At 34.6% G+C, this 23,424-nt stretch overlaps 1 protein-coding gene across 1 annotated transcript; it reads left to right on the top strand.

Moving 5' to 3' along the window:
• Positions 1 to 16,713: 16,713 nt before the first annotated feature.
• On the top strand, positions 16,714 to 23,375 carry LOC103935441 (transcriptional regulator STERILE APETALA). Its single transcript, XM_009345210.3, is given in 3 exon segments — positions 16,714 to 17,081; positions 17,084 to 17,217; positions 22,112 to 23,375. Coding segments are annotated over 3 exon segments (1,407 nt in total). The 5' UTR covers positions 16,714 to 16,939; the 3' UTR covers positions 23,243 to 23,375.
• The last annotated feature ends 49 nt before the right edge of the window (positions 23,376 to 23,424 follow it).

The following is a 23,424-nucleotide window of genomic DNA, read 5'->3' as shown; positions in this document are numbered from 1 at the left end:
GAGGCCCGGTGAGCTTTTGGTTTTGCACTTGACAAGGAAGTGAAGCTTTTTGGGCGCTTTATATAACTTAAGAATTGTGAATACAATAATTTTTTTGGTGTGTGTGAACTTATTTAATATTTTATTTGCAGTGGTACCCTTCAGAAACCCCAAATCAGTACCATTTTAATATTTGTTTTTTATGACTAAGACTTCAAATCAATGGTCTTTCCAAAAACAAAAATGAGATTTTATGGTGATTGTTCTTGATGTCTTATTGCTTACCTCGATAAGGAGAGCAATTTGTATTACACATGTATATTATTACAGAAACAGTTTGTGTTAATAATATAAAGATATAAAAAATGAAATTAACATATCATTATATTATTGGCATGAAATATTACTGTAATAGTGTACTCATGTAGTACAAATCTTTTTTATTAAGGCCAAAAAGTTTTGGTTTGTGTTTGAAATTCAGTATACAGGATACATCTTGTTAGGTAGTAGTTTTCTACATAAGGTTGTTAAAATGTTTTTTCACCTACATATAAAATGTTTGAACTAAAATATGTTTGGATTTAAAGAGGTTGTTTAATTTAATTAGTTTGTGTATGGAGATGGCTAGTAATTTCAAGGGTTAATTTTTAGGGGGTTTTAACGAAAAGTTCGCGATACTGTTCACTTTAACGAAAAATCCTATTTTTACATTAAAAAGTCAAACCTAGGATTATTCACTTTACTTTTTATTTTGTCTTTATCGTTAAAACTTAAAGGTTTTCAAGCCCTTTCATTAGTTTTCCTTAATTTTTAATATGGCACGTTGAATTTTTAGTTTGGTTCAAGTTGGCATATGTGTAAGCATGTATGCAATGGAAGTAACTAATCATGTCAATGGATAAGAATATGAAACCATTCCTTAGTTCCCAATTTCTGAAAACTTTTTAGAGAAATGCTAAACATTCTCTCTAAAAAAATATGAGATTCTTTATGAATTTTCTGTTATTTTATGTTTTTTACACAGTATTTTATAATATTAATACGAAAATTGATATTAAACTGTGAAGTGACAAAGAATCTATAGAGAGTCCTACTTTAAAAAAATCTTCTTAACATTTCTCGACTTTTTATGGCATATTGGGAGAAGTCTCCTTAGCATTTTTTTAATTTTTATGGTACGTTCGGAGAAGAACTTTACTGTTTCATGCAACTTTAAAATCGGTGTTGAAATTGCATTAAAATTTTGATATTAATGGACTACCCAACCATTCAAGGCTATTATTAAAACATTACAAATGTCCTTCAAATTGCATCTTAGCTATTTTTCAAGTCTCTATAAAAAATTTCTTGTTCATTCCTAACAAATTTAGTCTAAGTTTCTTAAAATTTTAAAATTCTTTATTCAAACACCTAATTATAGATTTTCTAAAAAAATGTCATTGACACATTTAAAAAGTTACTTTACACTTTTATATGCAAGTGATATTAAAGAATGGGAAATATAGACATCAGTGTAAATTTATCTTTTAATGTTCGAACTACAAGGCCGTTGCAGTCTCATTCTGTTTTTCACTTGTAACATTTGGATAAAAAAAAAAAAAAACTCATGTTCTAGATTGGTTAATTGTGGGAATGGGAAGGCATTAAGCCCTAATCATTTGCTTAATCGGTGATCACTTAATGTTTGGATGTCAACTTAATACTTTAGGATTGACTTAGATGTTAAGGTTGACCTCTGATAACTCGGTTTAGGAGTAGTAAGTAGCCACAACCTTATGGTTTATTCAATTATTATTTTCGAGACTACAATTTGGAGTTCAAATACGCAGTACACACCTAACAGTGTTTATGTAGTTGAATGAATCTTACTATGTGAAAACATCTGGAGGGGGTGTTGAACATAATTTAGTGTTCACATTGTGTAATAATTGGATTTGCCATGTGTTAATCCCAAGTCTTTATTTATTGGGGATTTTCTATAGTAATCCAAATTATTTAGGAACAAAGTCAAACTTCCAGTATTATAGTTATGCAAAAATTATTTTTAAATAAATAGTGTCCTGTTATAGTCATATATTGTCTTCAAACGAAGGGGCTAAACATAGCCTCTCAAGAATTTATTAGTTTAAGATTTATACTTTGAATTTATTTGTTAATTTATATTTTCAAATCTAGCCATTGAATTTGAACCAATTATTGCAGCTGAAGAGTTAGGCCCAAAAAAAAGGGCTAAGAGAGTGGCTACATTTGGCCAACCTAATGCCCTTTTAGCCAAATAATGGTCTTGTGAGTTCCATAAAATTTAGCACAATCATCAATTGGAGATGAATTTTAACGAATCAAACCATTTTCTGGTTTTTGAACCGTTAACGCTCTCCATTCAAGATGACTCTAGGGATGGGTTGTGGAGCTAAGGCCAGGGATGGGCTATGGGTTTTGTAGACCAAATGTCACTTCTAAAATGGGATCAACAATCCATGAAGTCTAAACCATTTTTAGGACTGATTATTTTATTAGAAAACGAAGACTGATGTTTCATTGTCCTCATCAAACTTAATCATATTCTGTTCATTTTATCGACGACTTCTCTTGATACACTTATCTATTTTTAATTTCAAAAAAGTCTCAAGTCAAATTGTTTCAAAATATTTAAACTTAAAGTTGAAAAAGAGTTCAATAAACACATTAAAGTAGTGAGATCAAATAGAGGAAGTGAATATTTGGCGGATACACTAAAAGTGGTCAACACAAGGGTCTATTTGCATTATATCTTGAACAAGAGGGTATTGTTGCTCAACACGCCACTCATGGCACTCCATCACAAAATAGTATTGCAAAAAGAAGGAATAGGGCTCTGAAAGACATGGTGAGGAGTATGTTGGCCCATTCCCAATTATTTGAGTTCTCGTGGGGAGAAGCAATTAAAACAATCAACTATATACTTAATAGAGTTCCTACCAAAACAGTTCAAACTACCCCTTTTGAAACATGAACAGGTAGAAAACCTAGCTTCAATCATTTTCATAGTTGGGGCTGCATGTGTGAAGCTAGACTTTATAATCCAAATGAAAGAAAATTGGATATGAAAGCTGCTAGATGCTACTTTGTTGGTTATGTAGAAAAGTCCAAGGGGTTTAAATTTCACTATCCCAATGCCTATACAAGGATTGTGAAATCCCGTTTCTGGATTTCACTATTGAAAACTACGTATTTGTATTAACGAGATTTTATATTATTTTTTTGAATTTATGTTAATTTAATTGAATTTAGATTTTATTTAAACTAATTACAAAGTTTGAATTTTGGCCAGTAAGGAAAAAAAAAAAAAAAATTAAGGACCTTACGAGGTCACGCTAAGTATATTTGGATAAAGCTTGATCCTACGAGCACTTAGGCGAAAATCGTTCGTGAATCAAGGTTGAAATGAAAAAATTAGAGACGTTTTGGTTATTACAAAAAAAAAAAAAAAAAAAAAAAAAAAAAAAACTCTAGAAGCTGCCGGATGGCTACAGGGGAGAGGAAGGAAAGGAGAGGCGGGAGATAAATGAAAAGGGGGAAAAGGGAGATGCCTAATCGGAGGGGAGATCAGGGAAAGAAATGAGGGAAGTAAGAAGCACCAAACCCGGACCTTTTCCCCTTTGACCCATACACCTCGACCCAACCCGCACCGTTGCAACAATTATCGACGGGTTTCCTGTCCATTTTTCCGACAACTCAAACCTCGCCACTACCATAAAATGAACCATCATCTTCCCCTCTTCCATTTTCAACCAAACTTCACTAGCTTTGTCACATCCCGGGCCCGCTCCACCACCGTAGCACAATATTGTCCGCTTTGGGCCCTGACTATGCCCTCACGGTTTTGTTTCTGGGAACTCACACGAGAACTTCCCAGTGTGTGGAAGTGCTCTCGCACGCTACTCGCTTAACTTCGGAGTTCTAACGAAACCCAAAGCCAGTGAGCTCCTAAAATGCCTCGTGCTAGGTAGGGATGAGAATATACATATAAGGATCACTCCCCTAGGTGATGTGGGATGTTACAAGCTTTAACCCCAAAATTGTGAAGAACAGAACCCGTGGGTTTCGAGGACACCCAGCGGTGATTTGTCGTTTTCTGCAACCCTCCCCATCGATCCCCACCATCAAAAAACTTCCCTTGAGCTCAGAAACAATTCCCAATCATTGGTTGGAGCGTCAGAGTCCATTTGAGGACAAAGCAAGAAACACCAAATTATAGGGTTCCATTGGGTCGAGGGTGATTTCAGGGTTTCCCGGCCGAATTGGACTTTGACCCAAGTATGAAAATTGCTCCCCTTGACTTGCTCTACATTCCTGTGAAATTTGGTAATTTTTTGAAATAGTTGAATTTTCCGGCAAGTTGTGGCGGCGAACCATGGGCTGAGACCCCACATGACCTTTCTAGGCTAAATTTTGATGCCCTGATTTCATATTTAACATCCATTTAGTGAAAGCTGATGTTTTAGTATAATTTCATGGTTAATCACCTATTCGGCCGACATTTGGTTATTATATGAATTGATGATCTAACCGTTAGATCGGCACCAAACTTTAATACAAAATAGTATGTAATATTTGATGACATTAGGAATTGACGGATCGTTAATCCGACGTGCGGATCATCCCAAATTGGATTTCTAAGTTGTAAAATTAAACGTTGACTGCCACTTAAATTTGCAATTGGCGGAGATTCGACCGTTAGATTGTTCCGAAATTTTAGGATATTGTTCTAGAAGATAAATGAGACCCTTGAGAAGTTAAAGATCGAAAATCCATGGGCGGATGTTCCATATTGGCTTGTATAGGATCGTGGACCCCACCTTTGACAGAGACTTGACTTTTGGTTAATATGTTACGAATTTATCTTAAATATTAAAATCAGTATTACTAGGGACTGTGTAGGGCTTAGTGGGCCTATATTGGTTAGTAAGTTATCCCCGATAATATATACATCAGTTTACGTGTATGGGACGTCAAATTGTGAAATATATGTGTTTATTTATCTTCTTAATAATGTGAATGATAAGTATGATAAATGTTATGACAATGTGATCCTAGAATCCTATTAGAAGTATTCTATAGAACTTATATGCTTTTGTGACATATTAGTCGGTGGCCATTAGAAGATGATGGTGTAGGTGACTACATTGTAACTCATAGGGGTTGATGTTGCAACTATATTTGACACAGCCTCGGCTCTTCCAACGACGATTCCAGCACCGATCAATGAGTTCGTTTCTCTGACCCGTCTCATTCTTTGATGGGTTGCATACACATTTCTAGCAACTAGTTCGATTACAGGTGCCCGACTCTTGAGATCAACCAACGACGCGTTGATCTTCTTAATTTTATGTGTCGTTTGAAGACGAAATGCAAGCGGATTCGAGAGTGAAAAGAAATTGAGTACCTTTTTCTTGATACGGTCTTTAATTTCTAGTTTATGCCGGACAACTTCGTAGTTGATTTCATCCAAGACATCGTCAGCGTAATTGGCTACGTCGTTAAGTTCCTCCGCCCACTCTGCCCCTGCAGGACCCACTGATTCCTTAGCAGCAGCATCAAGGACGACAATTTGAATCTGGGATAATGTTTCATGCAGGATGCGTAGTGGTTTCTCTGGTAATTAAGGTAAAATGCAGGACAAATAGCAGTGCGCGCAGCGTAGTTGAACATTGCGCCGGTCGTGCTATTAAGTCATGTTCCGATCATATCCTATAATAAATTGCATTTTAACGTCCAGATCACTCGTCATATAATCCAATCGTGCACAACTAGTAAGAAGTGCCTTGCAGTTGTAAGCATGATACTTTCTCGGTCAACGAAGCATATGTGGTAAAATGGATGAAGGAAAAGTACAGGCTGGTTTGGTATGGTTTGCTTTGAAAACAGTGCTTTGCTATGCGGTGAGGCTATTAGCAGCTTTCAGCTATATAAGTAGAAGTGTTTGGCTATTTTTTTGTAAAAGGCTTTGCAGTAGTACAGTCAATTTTATTAAACTTATGTGAAAAACACTTTTTCAAAAGGTGCCTTGCAGCTTTGTTTTGCTTTTTTTATCCACCTGTGAAAAAACTGAAGCTAGTGTTTACCACGAACAAAAACAGCTCCCATTTTTTTTTATAGCATTTTTTCAGAAGCCCCATACCAGAACCGGGTCTAAGTCATAGGCTCATAGTTGGTTATCTAGTAGTTGATTTCTTCGACATATATGAATAGTTAACGTTTTTTCAAATGAATGATTTTTTCAGTTGATTATATATTTGCAAGACAAAAGAATAACGATTCAAATTATGGCGTTTTTACAACCAAATAGTTTGTCATCACGTAAAGAGAAATGACTGAACATGTAAAAAGCAGGCATTATTTTTAATTAGTCAATTGAAATGCACTCACTTGCGCCAATATGCATTTTTCATCTCATAGCTATTTTGGAGTCTTTAATGAAAAGTGATATTCACAAATTCATTTTTACATCTCACACATCTGATTAATATTTAATCACTGATTTTTTTAATTCATTTGATTTGATAACTGAAAATTTGAGAAAAATATGTTAAAAATGAAAATAAACGTGTGGATGTAACTACATTTTTTTTATTTACGTAATCTATTATATGAAAAGATAAGAAGAAGTTAGATAAACTAAGTTGAAAAAAAAAAAACAATATTTGAGAGAAAGGAGACTGATTCTCCATCACGACTGTCAACTTTATATATTTGAAAGAAAAAAAAACCTTGTTTTCTATGGAATTAATTACATCCTTGTGACTAGTAAACTGTTGAATATACTTATCGTGACAAGTTTATAAAAAATGTCGAGTGTAATTGTGCAAGTTATTTTATTTACTTTGAAAAAGACCAAGGAGGTATTCGAACTTGTTAATTGAAACATGTGCATGGCTACTTGCAAGTTGTGGCGGCAAAGCTGGAATTAGCAGTTTCTGTTCATCGGTTAACTCGCAGGCCTCAAACTATCAATGTAGACTGCCCAGATATAGATGACTTCTTCATGAAAGTTGTTTCAAATTGTTTATACTCCAACATGTTCATAGTTGGTGCCAATCTAATTTATGTAGTAAATTCCCAGTTTATCCCACACCAACAGATGTTCAGATACGCAGCTCATGTTTTTAGTTGAATTGTAGGGCTCAAAACGTCAACATAAAGTACTCAAATGAAAACTACTTCTTCATGACAGTTTCTCCAAATTGTGTCTAATGTAACATTGTCAAATTTAGTGATAACTTATTCACTGTAGCGTTCTGTGTGATCAAAACATTGAAGCATGTTCTGAGGAAACTACAGCATCTGGCCACTAAATGCACAAGTTGGACTTGTAGATTCTGAACGGAAGAATAGTTGAGATCGGTGAGGGGGAGTAATAACATGCAATAATTATTGACCAAACGGTAAAAGGAGGAATTCATCCATTTGTGAAGACAAGAAGTGATGAAGGTAAAATGAAAGAAGGAAAACATTCACCCACTACAAGTAAGTTGTATTTGCCAAATAATTGCAAGACTTGTACTTCCATATCTGTTATAACAGATAGGAGCTGCAGCAAACGAGAGGAGGAGAGCCAGATAGTTTCACTTTGTCCCTTGTTTTATATTTCTTTCCATGTCTTCCAAACACTTTGAATTTTTGTATTTTGTTATTATGAGTGGCTCCTTAACTAAGGTTAAGGAGGAAACAATGGATTTGGATCCTCTCCTAAGCCAATGGAGAGGATCCTCCTGACCAACCATTATGGGCCGTTGGATTTTTATCCAACGGCTACAAACAGGGGGGTCCCTTTAAAGTTATAATAATTATAGTCGTTGGATGAAAATCCAACGGCCCACGGTAGTTGGTTAGGAGGATTCTATCCATTGGCTCAGGAGAGGATCCAAATCCGGAAACAATGATTATGAAACAAAGTTTATGTTCTTTATCTCTTCAATTCCCTTAGTGATCGTAATGCTATGATTCTTGCTTCAAATGGTAAAATGAAGTTGTTGTTCTTTTCATCTTTCGTGTCATGCATTCTTGATAGTTTTGAGGCCAAATTTCATTGAACCGTGTTTGGTTTTGTAATTCAAATATTCTTCTTTCCATAGGATGCTTAGCATGCTTTGATATTATGTAGTTCAATAATTAGTTTATATGTGATGTTTTGAATTTATACCTTTAAACGAATAAGAATTTAACTATTACTAATGCTACTTTGTGAGTTAGGAATTGCTAGATAAATAAATTAGGAATTTATGGATTAATGAGTGAAATCAGATACTTTGGTTAATACTATCATTTATTTTCTTTACCAATTTCATATTCATATGATTAGTTTGCCCAACAAAACAACTTTTCTCCAACTAGGTTAGTATTAAGTTAATTTGCGTTTGATTAGTTTTCCATTATTTATATACAATCTCTATAAATTCAACATCTTACTTACACTCGTCTATATTTCAATAGATTTGTGTGCTTGCATTTAAAACATACCAATTTTTGGCACAACAGAGTTCATATTCTCAACACAAACTGTAACCATTTTCAAGTGTGAACAATATCTGTAGTCAAGTGTTAACAATATTGAATGTTGTTACATGTTAACGAAAGGTCCTGCAAAATTGTTGGCCCAAATAGTCAAAACCTGAGCCCAAACCTAACCGTTCTTATTCTCAAATCAAAACCCAAATAAGATTGGGGGCACAAATAGTGAGAATCTGACCGACTGGGGATTGGACACCAACAATTGTGTCTCTAGACACCCAACCTCCACTTTTTTGGTCTTTATTTTCCACTTTTGTTCCTAAAATTAAAAAACTAAAAACATAGAAAATAAATGCATGCAGTCCAAATTTATGAGTGGTTCCAGGGACAGGAGTGGAGCTAGCTAGGATTCGTGTTTAAATAACAATGTAAGTAGAAATATTGATATGTGAATTTATGGAAATATACATGGATATCAATATATATATATATATATATATATATATCGTTATCGATGTTTTTGATAGAAATTATGAAAATTTACGATGGGGTAAAAATATCAACTCATTGAGATTTAATCGAAATTAGAGAAAAAAATTTACCAAAAATAATTCAACAGTTCGAAATCTGCAATGGATTTCAACAAAATTTCTATAGTGAATAGGTAAGTATCATCGATATTTATTAATTTTTCTATATTTACCGTTATAGGATGAAGTTTGCATTCCACCCTTTCCTATATCAAACATTGATTTTTTAAATATTTCGACAAAAATATCGATAATTTTATGAATATTTTAAACACTAACTAGGATTATTTGATCGGGACCCAAATTTTAGTCTTCGGTTGTAAATGACTTTATCATCTTATACATACGAGGGCCAAACCTAAAGCTTACTTGTAAAAATCTCTGGTTATTATTACGTATTTTTTCATATGATAGATGGGGAGGCGTCAAAGGCCATTTCAGTCCTAACCTCGGCTTTGCCGCCTTTAAGGGCTGCTCAACTGTATTTATTATCTATCTAAGAAATGAGAAATTTTTTGTTGTGATCGGAACAAAAGTGGTACATAATATGTTTTTATAGAAACTGTTAGAAATTTATTTTTTAATTTATTAATTTTTTAACACATATATCCTATAATTTGTATAATAATACTTTATGTCCCGGTTACAATGAAAATTTTCTCTTTAAGAATCATATCTCACGAAGTTCTAGAGTAAAAACTCAAAACATTTTTGAATAGAAACAACGTACAACAATTCTTCAAGTTTAGTCGATTGATTTATTCTGAATTTATACGTGAAGCATTTCATTGAACATTTAGTGAGACAATGATGTCGATGGTTCTCAACATATGCACAGCAATGATATTGAGGCCTATCGAGCATCACTTGCTAAAATTTGCCAGAAAAGATTTCATCTTATACTTGATAAGCACTGAGTTTGGTACCAGACTGCCATTTGATTATTTGAAGAACCTTCAGAGTTAGTTGAAAAGAAAGTAATTTCCGTGCACTTATTTTTTGATGCACTCTTGTTTACTTCTAAGTTCTAACTTGTTTCTTTATTCATTTTTGTGTTTTATTTTTATCTTAGACTAAACAAGGAATTAACTTAGATGCTCATTGAATGAGGAGGCGGTCCTCCTCATAATGCTTTATCATCAATTTATAAAATTTTGTGTTTATGTTTATCATCACTCATATTATAAATCATTATGTAAGAATCATTTCTATAAAAAGTCATTAAAATGAGATTATTTAGTCATCGACTTGTATTAAAACAAATGATCAGATACTGTAAAATCATTACAAACCGTCTCTTCATTTGCTACAATTGATTGATTAAACAACCTTAATTTTAATTAATTTTTCACATAAATGATCTTTACAAAATAATTGACAAAACAAATGATATTGTTTATAAATGCAAAATTTCGTAAATCAATAACAGTAAATATTAAAGAAAAACTCCTCAATTTTAAAATGCCAAGCATTCCTCTAAATAAATCTAAATAGAAATGTAAGCATGCATAATTTAAGAGAAGAGTAGAAAAATCATTTCCATATGAGAATGACTTTGATAGCATTGATAATGAATGAATGATAGGGAGTTTGTTTAACCAAAGAGAAATGATAGGGGTCTCTTTTTTTAAAATAGGATTTATATGTATTCTTTACAATCTTATAGTTTAACGTTAATTTTTATATTAATATTAAAAAAAACATAAAATAACAGAATTTATAAAACGTCTCGATTTTACGAGAGTCTTCTTAACGTATGAAAACAAAAGAAGGCAAGGTGGGGCCCCTGACCATGGAAGGTCCATATTTATGATAGGGTTGACAGAAGGATGAATAAATTTTTCTGAAATGTGAAGCAGAAGGGCATGCAGAAGGAAGCAGAAGCCAGGCCAGCCAGTGATGGGCTCTATCTCTCTCTCTCTACCTGTGGCTGTGTGAGGAGAGAGAGAGGGGTGAGGATATATGGTTATGATAGTTACAGACTGACTGTGGCAGGAACCCTACGAACGCTAGTATATCTATTACCTGACAATTATAGCAGTAGCTGCCTACTCTCCTACTCTAGCTATTTTCATCCGTATTTTTTTCCAAACCTTTTAGAGAGAGAGAGAGAGAGATACAGACAGAGGAGAGAGAGAGAGGGGAGTTGTACTTTGCTAAAAAAGATCTTTCAGTTATATTCCATCGAGACAGGCTAGGTGATTAGACACGAGCATGCCATCTAGTCAAAAAGCACTCTCCTGTCTTTCCTCTGGCCCCATGACTTTCCTCTTCTTCTTCCCCACGCGCTTATCCTCTGCGTCTTTGCACGCCCGCTCTTTTTGTTCCCTTCTTTTCGCTTTCACATCGATATATGATTTAGGTTTGAGAAAAACTTGTCCCCTCAATATATTTGTGAGTGTTTTAATAAAATACTTTTGGTATTTTTTATTTTTAACAAAAAAAATTATATTTTTACATTTTTTTTATATTATTCATTGTATTTTTATTTGTTATTTTTCATTAAAATTAAGTATTTTTTAACTTTTAGTAAGTTTTCTTATTTTTTTTTGTGACCAATTTGTAGTATTTCTTTATGCTAATCGTTCGTATAATAAATTATTATGTAAAATTTTATTTTATAAAAAATTAACTAAAAATAAGGTCATTCATCCATTAAACTGTGTAAAATCAAATGAACAGATTTATATACGTATTATAAAGCGTTTATTTATTTTGGAATTAATTGACTAAATAATCGTAGTTTTAATCTATTTTTTTTAGAGATGAATTTAACCGAGTGATTTATAATCTGAACTTTTGGTTACAATGACGAAGTTCTGTAAATAAGCCACAAAATATTTTGAGGAGAAACGTTTCCTCAAACTTAAGGAGCCAAACTCTTGTTTTTAGGTTAGGCAACATATGTTTGTTCTTTCTTTTTCACAATACGATATGAGTCTAAACATAGTCGTTTATGAAATTTCAAGAGTCATGCGCAAAAATTATAAATAAAACGCTTTTGCTCTATCACAATAAATAAGTCCCGATTACATAATCTCATAAAAACATAGACTAAAACAGTAGAAAAAATTATCATATATTAGTATCATAAATAAACGAAATTATATAACTAAAATATGTGATCGAATCTACAAAATTATGTGGACATGTAAAAGAGTCGGGAAACAAAACAAAATGATGAATAATAAAGTAGACACTAGAAATACTAATCCAAAGTGGATAAACACAAGACCTAAAGACAGCCTTTAAGCTTTAGCAAAAAAAATAATGATTTTAAAGCCTTAATATCTTTATCTCTTTCCATTATCTCTGCCCAAACAAGGAACTAAATAATCAAGAAAATTACAGGAGGCTGTATTGGCGAGGTTCAACGCTAAATAGCTATCCAAAAGTTCTTGTGATAACATTATAAATTATTATGTCAAAAACATGAAATGATAGAGAGTCTACAGAAAGATCCACTTTTAAGAGAGTTTACTTAGCATCTCTTTGAAATATAAGTGAAGAGAGGATCAATTTTTCAGTGTCTTTCTACTTTTATTATACAAGTAATGTACTTTCAAACAGCATGCAAGTTATGCATGGTACATCGATCGTCAATCATCTCCTAATATATGGTTGCGGTGGTCATTGTACAAAGAATGGCGGACACAGTTTCACGCTTCCCTTAATTAATGTTTTCGGCACCTACAAAACTTTGTATCATCACAAGTTCCTTGAATCTCTAAAGATCTTTTTCAAATTTTCAACTCCAACTCGAGTACAGCAGCACATACTGCAAGCAAGCTACTCATTAGATATTAAGAAAACCGCTCAACAATTGGATACAAAGTTTTCTTTGATCTAGAAGAGATGGAATTCGATTACAAAATTGGATATGGATGGATCATCCTGAATTAAAAGGTTTCACTTTTTTGACTAATCAAATTACCAAAATATTCATGAACACATAAGATACAATTAAATATGTTTGAGAAGAAACGTTCGAACTTGAAACATCTTTTAATACTAAGAAGAAATATACCACTGCACTACAATGATAGTTTGTTTATCACAAAACTAACCTTCACTTGTCTAAAACACAGAAATATAAAATTCCATCCAAAACCTAAATTTTGTGTATCTTCCTTTCTCTCTTGGCTTCTCAAAAGCTCACAACTCACAAGTTCATCACATCACATTTTGAGTCCATCGTTAATATTCATAACTTTTTTCCCTCTTTCACGTATCTATAAATTCATAACCTCTATTGATTCAAGGGCACTAATTTTTCAACTCCCACGGTTTAGATGTTTAATCATTGTCACCTAATTTTTCTTTTGCTGATATTTCTTATGTTTCTCTGTGCTTTTGCCCCTCAAGTTTGTTGATGATTTGATTTTGCTTACTACGTACAATAATGCAAGAGAAAAAATACGATAGCACAAATAGAACACCATTAAGGATGGAATAGTAATTAAAGTTTAATTTGATGAATCACGAATAATTTATTTATGTATTTTACGCTATGAACTACAAAATACCTTTTATGCATCGGATGAATACAGTGGCTGATGTTTTTCTATTATATATTACGTGACTTCATACAAATACGCAATTATTATTACGCACTAATATGAAGTAACAAATTTGAATAATAAAATTCATCGATCATCAAGGACTCGGAATTAACTTAACCTATTAGTTATTAATATGACCAGGGGTTTCCAGTACAGCAACACCAGTTGCTACTTACCACCGCCGTTCTAAAATCTTCACCTAGAGCCGTTTAGGTCCCGACTAGACGTTAGACGACTGGTCACAGCTCTCATTAACAGTATGCGTTTGAAAATTAAGAAATGGCTCCTAGACCCCTGCCTAGGCTCAACCTAGCCACCCGGCCACGCACCTAGATCCGTCTAGTCATCCGCCTAGTCGCAACTCTCATTTAGATAGAAAACTGATAACTTTCATTTTGCATTTTATTGTTTAAATAAAATGTAAGAAACTTGTTGAATATTTGGATGAATACTCTTATATGTTCTAATACTTTATAATCTATATGTCATTTTATTTTGTAATTTATGTATCCTAATATAATTATGTATCTTTTTTCAAAAATAAACAAACACTTAATTAATTTACTTAAATCTATCTTATCCGCCTAAACGCTAAACTCCAACCGTCGCCCGACTAGCGTCTACTTCTTTTAGAACCTTTCTTATTACTACTCACAACTCCCTAATAAGAACGCTATTAATAAGAACGCTATTTACCAAGCACTCCTTACAAAAACATAAACATCCTTGAGAGAAAGGAAAAAAAAAAGAAAAAAAAAAGAAAAATTTCTTGGTTTCTTTCCGAAAGAGTGAGGCATTTTGTTGCTTTTGTTTTTGAAAAACTGGCAATGCCCATTTTATTGACAAACATCTGCAACTGATACAGATGCAGGGAGACCAAAAGGGACCAGAGAGAGCTAAGGCTACCCTGTAAAATCCAGGGTTAATCCATAAACCCAGCTGTTTCAGAAAGCCGTCTTTGCAGCTTGGGAACCACACCACCACCCCCAGGGGGCGGGGGCGATGATTAGGCCATCTCCAACCAAAGAGTTAAAAATAACCCAAAAATCGTATCCAACCGAGGGTTAAGCTAGAAAGCTCGTGGAATCTGAGAGGGCACCACAGAATCTGAAAGGGCTGGAGGGCTAGCTGCCTGGCCAGAAAAATCATTATTCCTATATCGATTATAACTGACAAGAATCCTTAAGCTAAAATTATAATGGCTAGCTGACGTTAGCTAGCAATTGCATTTGATTTTTTTTTATTTACAAAATTTTTCTTATAATTTCTATTTCACAAAATTTGTTTCATATTTTTTTTAAATTATATTTTTTTTCCTATAACTTCCTAAGCCATTCTACAACATTAAATTAAATTAAGTAACATGAAACAACATTAAATAACATTAACCAACATACAAATTATACAACATAAAAAAACATTTAACAACATGAAACTTAAACAATATTTTTAAAAACATTTAACAACATAAAACTTAAACGCTTACTCCATGCTTCTTTTGGCCCAAAGATGTGCAACAATATCCTGTTGTAGGTACTTATTTGTGGCATGAGAACGTATCATTCTATAGCCTCATGTACTCATTTATAGTGATACTACCAGTTCTTGGATTGAAAAGCAAATTATAGCCTCATATACTAATTTATAGAGATACTACCAGTTCTTGGATTGAAAGACAAATTAGGTCCATCATATATTTTTGCACAAACCCTTCTTGACCTATTTGGATCTTCTTGGTCCACATTAAACTCTCCATCAATATACCCATCTCCCTCATCCTCCACTATCATATTGCTCATCCTCCAGCTATCATATTGTGTCACTTAGCCGTTGAATTTGAATTTAAGTTGTAGTTTTTAAATAATAAATTATGTTTGGCCCTATGGCCCTCAGTTGGACACGGAGGCAAATATGACCCTGTTCATTAAAATATTAAATTCTTGGAAGGCCAGAGGGCTAAAACGAACCATCTGGCCAACCCTCGGTTGGAGATGGCCTTAGGTTGGTCCGGGCCACTTAGACTATTTCCAAGAGATGTAAAACCTTGAGTGGAATATCATGTAATCAAATTTGAAGGTAAGAGTAAGTTTCAACCGATATGTCAATTCTAGGTGGATTGACATATAAGGTTTTATATGTCAAATTTGATATATGAGAAAAGTGATGTCAAATAATTTTAATTATTTTATTGTGTGGGTCCTATTAAAGCATAAATTATAGATTTTGAAAATTTATTTTAATTTATTTCTTTTTAAAATAGATCCTACAAATATCATTTATAACAAAAAAAACATATTGGTTGGAAAAAGAGAAAATCTGACACTATCACATTTACCATCAAATTAACATTTGACATTTATCTTTTAACATCTCTATTGGAGATGTTCTTATTAACTCATAAAACCAACAAAAAAAATTCTGTATTATCCCATAAATTGATTGTCTTCAAATATATTATCTTTACTCTCAATTTATAACGCTGAAGTGAATTTTACGTTTCTATATTATCCCATGCACTTACATTGAATATATAAGAAGAATCAATGGATACAAATAAGAAGATAAGTGCGGAAGATAAAATCATTATTGGTTAGTCGAGCATTAGTCTTTTATTGTTAAAGAAAATTCACTCCCAATGAATTAATTTGAACTATAAAATAAATACTTTATGATTTCTATAGCGAATTTACTTTCTCTTTTTTTGTTTATTTTTGTTTATTTTTATTTTATTATTATTATTATTATTATTATTATTATTAATAAACGATCTTCACCTTGTTTTAATTTTTGGAGAATGACCTTTAAACATTGATTAAAAAATATTTAATTATACCATTTTTAGGATAAAAATACGTTAATCACAAAAGTAATGCTAGTTTGATTATATTTGTAGACAAAATTTTAAAAACTAAAGGGTATGGAAATTGATAATTAATTTATTACTGAAACGTGGACAAACATGCTTATTCTTGTTGGTGACACATAATTTAGTTTGTAAATTTAGTCTACTTAGCATTATTGTAATCATAATTGATTGGGAGTAGTGTTAAGTAGACTAAATTTGTAAATTAAATGATTTGTTATAAAAAAGAAATAAACACGTTACTTAACACCTAAATAATAATTTAATAATTAATTTTCATATCATTTGATTTTCAAATTTAATTTACAAATTTAATTCACCGAACATTACTCGTTAGATAATGGGACAAAAAAGAGGATGCGAGTGTGAAAATGCGTATATATATATTCAAGAATCACAAAGACCCTCTCTTGGGTCCCTCACCTTTCTCAAGTGTTCTCCTCTCCCTCCTTTAATTGTTGGTCTCCTTTATAGCAAGCTTCTTCTTCTTCTCCCACCTTTTTCCCCCTTCCTTCATGTCTACCTCTTACTCTTCTGCTCCATCATCAACTTCATCATCTTCCTCTTCCTCCACATCCCATGATGGAAATGGAGACGACGGTGCCAATGGAGCTGGCCCTAGCAATGTACAAAGAGGTGGTGATTTCGAAGGGCCATCTCTTCCAGACGACGTGCCGTAAACGAGGTCTGGCCTGAGCCTTTTGTGGAAGCTCTCGCTGCCCAAGTTGCCACTGAAGCCTCCCGCTACGTCGGACGACTTGCCGCTGCTCCTGCCCTTGCTAACGTGTTTCAGGTGCGTTTTCTGATAAAATTTAACAGTTATTAACCCTCTATCCCTTCTTTTTAGTAAATTGACTAATTACACATGAAGGTTTTTGATTTAGAAATTGTGTAGCAATGCGAAATATGAAAATTTATGCTTTAATTTGATTATTTGGGAAGTCTTTGGCATGGTAAGCTGCGTTAGAATCCGACTAGGTATACTGAGAAACTGATGGTTTTTGTTCCAAAAATGGACAAAATATTAGTCTAGTCAAAGGGGCATCATATGTATTATCACACTAGAAGACTCTGCTGCCAGACCAAATTTAATTCAATTGGGGTTCCCCAAAAAACTAAAAATATTAAAAAAACTAGAAAACATTTGGTTTTTGGGTTTTGTTTTGTTTTGTTTTTGTTGGTGATCACCTATAAACGAGTACAACGAGTTCTGGGTTTTGTTCTAGTCCTCCTTACCAAATTCGTATCGGGTTGATTTAAACTACGGAGAGGAAGATTCGAGTTTAGTCGGAGAGATGGACACTGTTGCATACTTTAGTTTGTTACTTGGTTTAGCTATGAGCATCCGAGAGAAGAAACTGTTTTGCTTCAGAAAGTAACTGCTTTTTTGAAGGGTCGTTTTCTCATTCTCTTCTATGCAACAATAATTTAATGTCCCTTTCACAAGAAGGGGGGATTGTGTAAGCTTCTTTGGATTTTCCCACTTCACAAAAATGTGGCTATTTTTGCACTATTTTTTTTTTTCCCTTCCCTTTCCAAATCTAACGGAAAAGGGTTCTTTTGGCTTTAATTTTCCTTTCCCTTTATTAGCATGTAACCCTTTTGAGCTCTAGCAATCTCTCTCTCTCTCCCTCTCTGCTTTTTTGACTGAGCTTTTCTACAAATTTTTGTTGGGATGCCTTTCTTCTTCTTCTTCTTGTCTCGGATAGGGACCCCTTAAAGCTTGATTTTATCACTTACCAGTGTTTGGAATCATATAGCAAAATTTAGGAAGCTGAGTACCTGAGGCTTGATTGTACAAAAACTGCACGTTTCTATATCTAGCTAACGTTTCTCTTTACAGTTATATTTTCGCAGCGATAGCCATTAATGTCCTCTTTTGTTTTTTTTTTTTTGAGATTTTCAATACCATGTGCAAGAATATTATAGTGCACTTTATTTCAGACTAAATTGGAATTTAAAGTACAAAATTGTTCATGCCAGTAACGTACAAAAATTCATTGTCTTATTTTTTTTTTCTCTCTAATTTATTGTAAATCTGTTATGCAAGTCCTCAAGAACAAGATTCCAGGAATATATCACCGTTGGATCTGTTTTAGGTTATGTTATGTTTTTAACACTTATAATATTATGTTTTCGGCATTTAAAAAGTAACAAAACAAAATGCTATTGGATTTAAATAGTATTACAATCGAATATTACTACTAAAGTCTAAACTAATCTAAAGTAGACTAAGTGGAAGATGAAAAATTTGAAAATTTGAACTTGAAAAACAGTAGGTTAAAAAAAAAAAAAATCATGGCAATCACATGAATTCAATTATTATTGCTATGGATGAAAGTAATGTAAAATCTTAGAAAGGAATTTTGAAGTCGAAGTTCATGCCCTAGAAAACGTAAACAATTCAAATTAAATCGTAAAAAGAAAAAGACCTTGAGCTTGATGTGAATCCTAACGACTTTCTATATGAGGGAGGTAGATATGCATGGATAGAGGAGAGTATCGAGATGTAGAGATCTCTAGAGAGATTTTTCGGTACACGAAATAATATATCATGTGTTATTAAATAAATGATAAGATATATATGTTAAAAATTTAATAATTTAAAAAATAAAATTTCTTATTATTTTATTAAAATACGTGATGAATTATTTGTATTCTCATTACAATTAAAAATTTATTGGATCTCTGACAGTTGATGGGTGCCATGTCGAAAAACCTTGCATGCAAGCGATGCAAGTGGCGTATGCCATAAAGCACATGGAACCCAATGCTTGTGTTTTTTTTTTTTTTTGGGTAAATGGAACCCAATGCTTGTTTGGTTTACAAGCTGATGTCTACTTGTCAACTCCAGAGGTGTGCTTGTCTCTTACTAACATGCAATGCAATACCATCCGGTGACTTCTTATTTCTCTGTGTTTGCTTCATTGTTTTTTTTCCTTTTGTTCGTCTTTTAAGACTCTTCTTTGCTTTGCCCTTTTTTGAATGTCTGAAAACTGTTTGGGACCCTAGCTTAAGGTGATAAAATTGATTAATATATAGTAAGTTAAAATTTTAAAATAATTTCACCCTTCTTTCTAAAAATATTTTTGAAGTATATACTCTTCTAAGATTAAAAAGAAAGTTGCAATCATCGTAACATAAGTGTAATTCTTTTGTCACACCTAACATGTATGCAGACATACTTAAATTGCATAACTATATGAAACAGTGTGCTCTTTTGATCGAATAGATGACATACAAGCCCGTTTAGAGCCTGATCCCGTTTTGTGGTGTCATATAGCGACGCCAACCTACCTATTTTCTGTTTCTGCAAAACGGAATTTTCCTCATGAAAATCTTCATATAGATCAGTATTTTTGTGAACATAAAATAATATCATAAGTTACACAGTAAGCAAGAAACCATTACCCGAGAACAAGTACATGATCCAGTCTCCAAAAGCAAGAAAAAAACCAAAAAAGATATAAGAAAAGGGAAAGAAGATCCAATTAGAACAGGAAAACGTGCTTGAGTAGTGCACGCACGGGTGGGATTTAGAGGAGTCAAAGAAAGTAGGGGTGGGGATGAAAAGATTCTCTGCTTTTAACGGGACAGGCTTTGGCTACACCTTTCTTGGAAATGAAAGCCAAAGATACGTGGGGAAGTACGCAAAATTTGCAATCCTATGTTTTTATTATGTCAAGATGTATGTGTAATGTTTGTTTATAGCTTTATTATCCTTGCTAGCTAGGTACATGTTTCCTCCATGGACCACATGATTAGTTATCTAGATGGTCGATCTTTGTCCCTTTCATGGTCCCTAGCTATGTTTTTTCATGAATATATAATGATATTCGAAAGTGTTAAAATCAAAGTCCGATGAACAAGTTTTTATGTATTTATAATATCTGTATAGAAAGTTCCAGGATAAGTGTAATTCGTTAGATTTTGTTCATTGAATTTCTGAACAATAATTTGAGAGAAAAACCAATATATCGATTTCAGTTACTGCTACAAACAATAGTGTGCTCACGTGGAGTTCCAAGTTCTCTAATATATCGATTTTAGTTACTGTTACAAAGAAACTGTAGAAAATCTCTTATTATCTCGTGGAATGCAAACGAATATAGTCCTGTACTTTGCTTCTTGTAAGGTATATACGTTGGATTGAGTAATAATTAATAAAAGCAGAGAGGAAGAGAGAACAAGAGAGAGAGAGGTGTCAGTCTCCAGTGTCCATGATAGTCGGCTGGATCGATATATCAAATAAAGAGCTAGGTTTTCTTTCTTCTTATTTTCATCTCTTTTTTTTCTCACTTTATTTTATATTTTATTATCTTTATAAAAAATTTAATATAAAATATTAATGTGAGTTAATTGTATCTATTCAAATAGGAGTTCAAGTAGAAATAAAAAGAAGGGAATAGAAATTAGAATTAGGGAGAATCCTCCTCTATCAAATAAAGCTCATAAAGCACTCAGGCAGCAAGATTATGTACAGAATACGTACAGATACAGAAGAGGAGAGGGGGGAGGGGAGGCAGATGAGAGATTTGCAGAGTGATGAAATGATAATTATTCATCAGTAACTGTACACCACACAGCTGACACTTTTTTTAGACATCTCTCTGGCCGATGTCTTTTCTTCCTCACTATTTTTACTGGTCGATTTTTCTTCCTCACTCTTACTCTCCCACAGCCCCTATTCTCCTTCTACGTACCCTGCCACTCTCCTCCCTATACTGTTTACTTTTTTCTCGCTCTGCTGATTGCCAGCTGAGCTGCCTGCCCTCGGGCTCCACCTTCAAGGTCCTCTCTGTCTCTCTAGGGTTTACGCGCATGGCATCAACTGTCTGCTCCGTCTGTGTCTAGGGTTTTGCATTTGCTTCTCTTCCCTTTCCACCCTGTGTTGTTTGCCCTAGCTAATATTTGCTAACATCCCAAAAACCACTCAACCCACATAATTAATTAGTGATTAGAAAGGGATCTAGGTCTTTGATAATGTATTGTTATATTTTTATATCAGAAGAATTATTTAAGTTGGGGTTCTGCTTGCCTCTTATCTATAATTGGTTAAACAAATTGAATAATATAGCACGTACCAAGTTGATTAGTGATATGAAAGAGATTTTGTCCTTGATTATGACTGTAATATTGTACTTGTTTCTTTTTGCTTGTATAGAATTTGGGGTTAATTTATGGTGGTTAATTAATTACATTGCTCCATTCCATTAACTGCCTTTTAATTGGTTAAAACACATACCCCATCATTCTGACCCTATTTAAATACCCATAGATTCTGACCCCTCTTTTAAATACACATATTATCCTACCTACTCATGCATGCGTGCCCATCCTTCCACATGTAATTAGATTACAATATATGTTTATATTAAAATTTTAATTTTATTTCATGCATAAAAAATAGAGAAGCCATCTGCTGTGCGGATGGTGCTATACATGCACCATCTTTTACGTTATGTACTTATAATTTTTTGACCGACGGATTAGATGGATTAAAAAAATCAATGAATAAAAATTAATAAAAGTGTGGAAAGTAAAAATGAAGTACATGAATAACACTTCCTTATGCTGTGCGTTTTAATTCTCATATTTTCCGTACAATATAACATGCATGCAGTGCATGAACGAGTAACCTACATACCGAAAGTCATCGCGTACGTGACATTTTTTCTGATGTGCAGGTTTGTTCCACGTGGCGCGCCGTCTCGCGCTCTGAGCTTCTCTGGCATCGCCTTACCCGCCGTATCTGGGGCCGGACAATTCTCATCCGCGACACGTGGCGTGACGAGTACATCTACTGGCATCGGACGGCCATGAACTTCCGGACCCGGAGGTCAGCCCACACGACCCTCGACTTCGACCTATCCGACGTGGAAGACCCCGACGGCCTCACCTGCCGCTGCCTCACTCTCTCCGACGCCCACCTTGCTTGCGGATTCGCCGACGGCGCCGTCCGCCTCTTCGACCTCGCTACCCGCCTCCACGTCAGCACATTCCGTCCTCACCTCCGCGACCGCCTCGGCCGTTTCTCCCGCGCCGTTACCGGCATCGTAATAACAGACTTTAAACTCACCTTCGCCACGCTGGACGGAGACATCCATGTGGCGGTCATAAACGGCCCGCAGGTCACTCGTAGGGCCCACTTGGGTGACGTAGTAAACGACGGCGTTTTGGTTGACTTCACCGGATCCGAAAGATGGTGGGTCGGGCTGTACGCAGGAGTTCCGGGTCGGACGTTTCACATTTGGGATCGTTTGACTGAACAATTGACTTTTGTCGGCGGGACGTTGACGGATCCGGAGGCCGTGATGGGGTGGCACATGCTGACGGAGATGACCGAGTCCGTGGGCCGAGTCCGAGTCACGAGTCGGGAAACGGCCGTGGCGTGCACGAGCGCGCGTGTGATTGTCTTCGATCTGACGAATCAGGGGATTGTGTTGAGTGAGGAGGAGTATAGGAGAGGGATAATTGTGGCAGCGGCTGACGTGAGCAGGTCGGCATACATTATTGTGGGGAGGAGGGGTTTGGCTCGCGTGCGCTGGAGTGACACTCTGGAGGAGGTCTGCAGGTTTAACGTGAGGGGGGCGGCGCAGATGGCCGTGATGGGGTGCATGAACGAAGGGTGCGCGCTAATGTGCGTCGGTGGGGTGGTGAGGGTGTGGGAGGCGGAGAGGGGGGCCTATCTGTACAGTTTCAGGGAGCGAATTGGGGAAGTGAACGCTTTGGTATGCGATGAACGACATGTCGCAGCGTGTTCGTGGGGTTCGGGGGGTACGAGACTGCACCTCTGGGACTTCGGTGCAGCAGATTGATTAGTGATTTAGTAGAGGGGGTTAAACTTAACTTTGATATAGAGTAATGTTAGATTTACCAGACATTGGACTATCACATGATGTGAAATGTGATAATGTATTTGATTAAAATTCAATGAAGATATAATCATTGATTGATATGCAGTGTTGACGGATCAATTATCACACCATGCTGTTTTCAA

The sequence above is a fragment of a genome, unplaced genomic scaffold (genome assembly GCF_019419815.1).
Source record: "Pyrus x bretschneideri cultivar Hongxiangsu unplaced genomic scaffold, Pyrus_bretschneideri_v1 Contig13, whole genome shotgun sequence".
Taxonomy (NCBI): Eukaryota; Viridiplantae; Streptophyta; class Magnoliopsida; order Rosales; family Rosaceae; genus Pyrus; species Pyrus x bretschneideri.
The sequence above is the reverse complement of the archived record's forward strand: the minus strand, read 5'-3'. Positions and strand labels throughout refer to the sequence as shown.